General features: G+C 49.0%; 1 protein-coding gene across 1 annotated transcript in view; it reads left to right on the top strand.

Moving 5' to 3' along the window:
* Positions 1-694: 694 nt before the first annotated feature.
* Positions 695-5,599, top strand: part of SCNN1G (sodium channel, non-voltage-gated 1, gamma subunit) — a gene marked incomplete at its 5' end in the record, with an annotated part of 8,782 nt that continues 3,877 nt past the window's right edge. Inside the window, 4 exon segments of the mRNA XM_009877300.1 lie at positions 695-989; positions 1,419-1,612; positions 2,502-2,605; positions 3,044-3,207. Coding sequence (XP_009875602.1) covers positions 695-989; positions 1,419-1,612; positions 2,502-2,605; positions 3,044-3,207 — 757 coding nt within the window.

Genomic DNA, 5,599 nt, shown 5'->3' with positions numbered 1-5,599 from the left:
AGCCTCTCCCAGCCGGGCGCTGGGTGACGCGGCCACCCGTGTGCCGATGCTCTCCGGACACGCGTGGGTTAGACTCGCACCCTTCACCGCTGCCCACTCAGCTGCGCTCGGTCGGGTTAGCTCTCTGCCCCAGACAGCCCCTGCTCAGCTCCGGGGGTCTCTTCCAACTGCCTTTCTTCCAGCACCAAAGTTCTAGGATTATCAACAAGGCCATCTCCTAAAGAATGGAAAGGAGACGTCTGTCACTCCTCTGCTGCCTCTTTTTTTCCTTATAGGATGCTTTGACTTTCTCAATCAACAATACTTTTCCTCCTGCCAAATTACACTTTGCATTGATGTCTGTTCTGCTGCCAGCTATCCACCCTGGTCCCTGCGGACGATCCAGCTCTCCCGTGTCTCTTGGCACAGATGCTGAAGTCTCGTTTCCACACTCTCTGCCTCTTTGGGCTCGCTAAAACAGCCTTCGAGGAGCTTAGGAGTCTGAGAGGGCTTTCTCTGTAGTTCAATCTGCTTTGCTTCCCCAGTCCTTGCTTTGTCTGCCCACGCTGCTGTGAACTGATGTGGGGATAAGAGAGACCAACATGAGTCCCCACGACAGAGCGCTCGGTCCTGAGCCACGATTCGTAGCGCAGCGGGCACCGTGGCGGTGAGGTGAGGTGGGATGTCACTCTCTATCACATTGTCTCCCCTGCAGGTACAGTTCCATGAAAGACTATTTATCTGAATTGGACAAAGAGACAAAAAAGGCTTTGGAGACTTTCTACGGGTTTTCAGAGGGCAAGTCCAAGGTGCGCCGGTCGGTGGACGAATGGAACAGCACAAGGAGCGAGTTCTTCGAACAGATCCCTCTGCTGAAGTTTGAGGACTTCTCTAGGACGGTGACCAACCTTCACAGCGGCCAGAAGAGGAAAATAGAGGGCAGCGTCTTTCACAAGGATTCGTCCATAGTGAACTCTGGGGATTCCAATGATATCATTGGCTTCCAGCTGGTGAGTGTCACTCGTCCCTGGCCAGCAAGTTCCTTGTGGGGCAACGAAGGGGTGTTTTGGGTTGGTATCCCTCCAGACGGTTTTATTGCTTGCTTAGGTGGCCTTAGAGCCAGTAATGCTCCATCTGCTCTTCTGCACGTTGTGCCGTGCCTCCACGGCTACCTGCAGATTCACCTCCAGCTCTCTGGAGGAAAAATACCTTCCTGAAGCCTACCCGAATACCCTCAGTGCCTTCCGTGACCTGTCCTTTGGGCCTGAAATGTTTTATCACATCACTCGGCCCTGAACGAAAAGTCCTTGATGCCCCTCTCTGCTGCTGTAACTTCATATGTGGTTATTACCCTGGAGAAGAAAGGGTATCACTCTTACCTCATAGGATACGTGACTTCATTTCTTCTGAAATGCTTTTTCCCCCTTTGTAATTATCAGTGCGATGCAAACAACAGCAGCGAGTGTGCACTTTATACGTTCAGTTCGGGTGTTAACGCTATCCAAGAATGGTACAAGCTGCATTATATGAACATCATGGCACAAATTCCCCTGGAGACTAAAGAAAAATTGAGTTATTCTGCTGATGACCTTCTACTGACATGTTTCTTTGATGGCCTATCTTGTGACAAAAGGTCAGTGCACAGAAAATACCCACCAGCTTAACAGCATATTTCCAAGTACATAACACGTAGGAGTTGAATATTTGGTGTTTGCTGAATTCCGGCAGGAACTGTTTCCATTTTAAAATTAAAGCAAACGTTTGCGTCTTCATGAACTTTAATTACACTCTTTAGTTTGCCTTAGCGTTCTGCCCTCCACGTTTCAGATAGACCCGTGGGCGTTTTTTGGCAGAATCAGATGTACCTGCTTACGATTGTGGCAGTGCAGTTCCTGTGTGTCCAGGCAGCAGAGGAGCCATCCCTTCACTCCGGGGGTGCAGTGGTGGGATGAGCCCACGCTTGCACAGGGGTTTCGCAGTTTCCCTGCTGCAGAGCGAGCTGTGCTGCAGCCCTTGCTGTTGAAGGTGTTCTGCTCCTGTCTGTTACCGTGCGAATGCGTGACATCTTTTCTTGGAATTGAGACCTTTACTTGAATGGAAGGGGATGCTCACAAGAAACTGAATGTGCTTGAATCCCAAGGGTGTCTCCTCAGCCTCCCCTGCATGACAGTGGCTATAACAGCTTTTCTGGAAAGTAAAGACCCGTGTGCCTTTAGACTCTTGACTGTCGAATGCAGGACTCTGTCCCCTCCACTGCCACCGTCCTGCTAGTTCTGTAAATCTGCTTCCCCTGCCCCCATTCCCACATGAAAACCTTAACTTTTAATTTCCTGCTGCTGTTAATATTTCCATGTGGATTCAGGGTGTTAAGACCCACACTGTTCAGTAAAATAAGTTGCTTGCCAAAAAAACCTGTCTAGTCCTGCGATGGCTGCCAAAACAAAAAGCTCAAATCTGCTGAGTTTCTCCTACAGACAGTGAAAACTGCAGAGGGCAACGCAACAGTTCCCTGTTTCTTTCAGGCACTTCACTCGTTTCCACCACCCCCTGCATGGCAATTGCTACACCTTCAACAGTGGAGAAAACGGGACCATCCTGAGCACCTCCACCGGCGGCAGCGAGGACGGTAAGAAACGGGGGAACTATTAGTTTTGCGAACTGGATCCTGCTGGAGAGTGATTGATGTGTTGGCTCTAGATGTGCAGGCTGATTGGGGAAATGCTTGTTTGAACTAGTGCAAACTATTGCCAGAGAATACAAAGATAATATCATTGCACCACCAGTGTTTTCCATCTGAAATTACTGCTTCCCGGTTATATAACTTTTTGAAGTAAGTTTCAGCCACGTTCTGTGGAGACTTTATTTGTTTGCTGTACCTGGGGCCACAGAGGGACGGTACTTGCTGCAAGTGTCTCAGTCTGGCACTGCAAAGGCTTTGCTTGGCTGTTACAGTTCTACTTAAGGCCTGATAACATGAAATAATCCATACTGCCCTCCCTGACCAGAAAAAAAACGGCTCCGGCTTCCGGTGTAACTCTGCTCCTGCTTTGTGTCTGTTCTTCAGGGCTGCAGGTCGTTCTGTATATAGATGAAGCAGATTACAACCCCTTCCTGGTGACATCCACAGGAGCCAAGATCATTGTCCATGACCAGGACGAATATCCCTTCATCGAGGACATCGGCACAGAAATTGAGACTGCGGCAGCCACCTCCATCGGGATGCACTTTGTGAGTGACAGCATTTCCTCGGGGCAGGTGTAAATCGGTTGTCTGAAGGTATCCAGCAGCTGGAAGGCGTCTAACACCTCGCCCTTAAGCAGCTGAAGCACCCCAAGGAAAAATCCTGTGATAGCACTTTTCTGAACAGGGTTTTCCTTTGCACAGAGGCTGTTGGGAAAATCAGGCCTTTATAAACCAAACAGCTGCTGGGATTTCATTTGTTCTCCCTTTCCTCTCAGCCCCTGGCTGTCCAGGGGGTTTTGTGGTTGTTCTCACAGCAGAATACACAACCACAGAAACGTGTTTTCAGGTGCCTCATTTTGCTTTAGCCATAAGCAGACGAGTTTGCAGCCCACACGGGTTCCAGCGGTGGAAGAGAGTGAGCTCGGGCTGTGGGTAACCCGCGTTAGGGTCAGGCCCCTAGAGACAACTGCAGCACAATCCCTTCAGCTGTTTTGTGGGTGTAAGTCTCGTTTTGCTGGGTTTCTCACTGTCCCAGACGTAAAAAAACCCCTCTGCCTTTGCCAGCTGAGTGAAGTGCCTTGCTGTTGCTGTCAGTAGGGGCAGGGAGGGCTGCAGCTCCGAATTGCCCCAATTAATGCAGTGCAGAGGAGGCATTTCACCCAAGGGGCTTCTTGCCGCGGTAGAGAAGCAAAAGCAGTGCCACCAGGCAAACCAGCCTCTCCCCTTTCATCTGGATGGGCTGTTAAGCGAGTGCTTTTCTTCGCTGATGGTTGGGTCAAATGCACCAGCCAGTGTCAGCTTATCTGTCCTGGCTGGGTGTGCCACATCTAGATAGTCCCCGCATTAGAAAAGACATTAAAAACACAGGGCTCATGTTTTTCAATAGTGCAGATAAAGTTAACTATCTTCCAGCTGTCTGGAAAACTGGCAGCGACTGCTCGGTCTAACCAGGGAGGATAAACCTACCTGACAAACAAGAAGCGAGTAAAAGCAACCAGAACAGTGTAAGAGTCCTGCAAGACTGTTTCCTTTCTAACCCTTCTGCTGCACAGGAGAAAGTCACTGCAGGCAGAGCCTCGATATTTAATGTACTATTTTCCTGGCACAGTATATTTGAACTGTTGCAGGTAGTATAAAAAACAAGATTGGGCTTATCTCAGTGGCTATATTTAAAAGACTCGGCCTGAGGAATTGACCTGATTGCATCCTAGCTCCAGCCTGAGCATGGCAGTCGCTGTTTTCCAAATGGGAACGTCAGTGTCTAGGTTATCGCTCATGTCTGTCAGCTGTGTACTAGCACTGCCCCCCCTCTTCCAAAAATATTCCAAGATGTTAGGAATGCAAACAAGGCATTGCTTGGTAGGAGTTTCAGTGCTTTAGTTAAATATTTAGTTTGGAAATTATTCCAGTACCTGAATGAACAAACAAGCTTTTGTAGGAGTATAAGCCACAACGAAAAAAAATTCTATACAAAGAATCTGTCATCTGCTAAAAGACAGGAGCAGCAGAGTGGGGCAGGTCCTGGTATTAGATCGGCTGAGGAAGTTAAAAGCTGGTTTCATTCAGTTTTCGGAAGTAGTCCCTCTCTGATGTTGAAATCACATATTCAATGTCCCCTCCAAAGGGAGATTTGAGCATCTTTCCAAAAGAGCTGACCTGCACCGTACAGGCCCGTAGCCTTCTATGGCTGCAGGCAGAGGTGGTTGTGCTCGCTGTGGGGTTTGACCCCAGTAACCTCCACATCTACAGTCAGAGCCTCAGAGGTCAGCAGGGTCTGAGGGCCCTACTAAGCTGATCCTTTGTAGGATTAGCCCCTAATTTTAAACTCTGTAGAGAAAGGTAGGTGAATGGTTCCTTGGATGACATTTCTGGTGGTTTCAGGCCACGTTCTTAGTTATAAAGTGGATCATTGCTACAGAGAGACAGTAAGAGCTCCGGGCGGAGCCGGGCAAGGCAGTGTGCAGGAAGCAGGTGGTGTAGCCTGAATCAGGTGTTGGGAGTTTGAGGGCTCCCAGCCCTGGTTTCAGCAGCCCTTGCAGACACAGCACTTGGCACTTCAGAACTTCTCTCTGGGCAGAGATTGCAGAACAAGAAAGGTGTCAGCAGTCATTGGAGAGGAGGGGTCAAAGCAGTACCTGGAAAAAGTCCTGAAGGAGATACCAGTATTTGATTTGGAGTGATTTTAGAAGTGCTGTTGAGCACTGACAGAGCCTGAAGTGCTGTTTTAGCCACAGAACAGGAGCAGCCAGTGCAACAGCAGCCCAGGAAGGTGTGAGTCTTCACAGAAAACAAAAAGTGGAACAAACAAAACCAACGACCCCCCTTTCCCTCAAGACACAAACACATCCAGGATGATCCGTGCCTCTAGGACTTTGCAGAGAGAGAAAAGATGCATATGAATTACTCTGCCGTGAAAAATCCTCACTATCCCTATTAT

Source organism: Apaloderma vittatum, unplaced genomic scaffold (assembly GCF_000703405.1).
Source record: "Apaloderma vittatum isolate BGI_N311 unplaced genomic scaffold, ASM70340v1 scaffold24449, whole genome shotgun sequence".
In the NCBI taxonomy this organism is placed as follows: domain Eukaryota; kingdom Metazoa; phylum Chordata; class Aves; order Trogoniformes; family Trogonidae; genus Apaloderma; species Apaloderma vittatum.
Note: the sequence above shows the minus strand (reverse complement) of the source record. Positions and strands in the feature narration are given on the sequence as shown.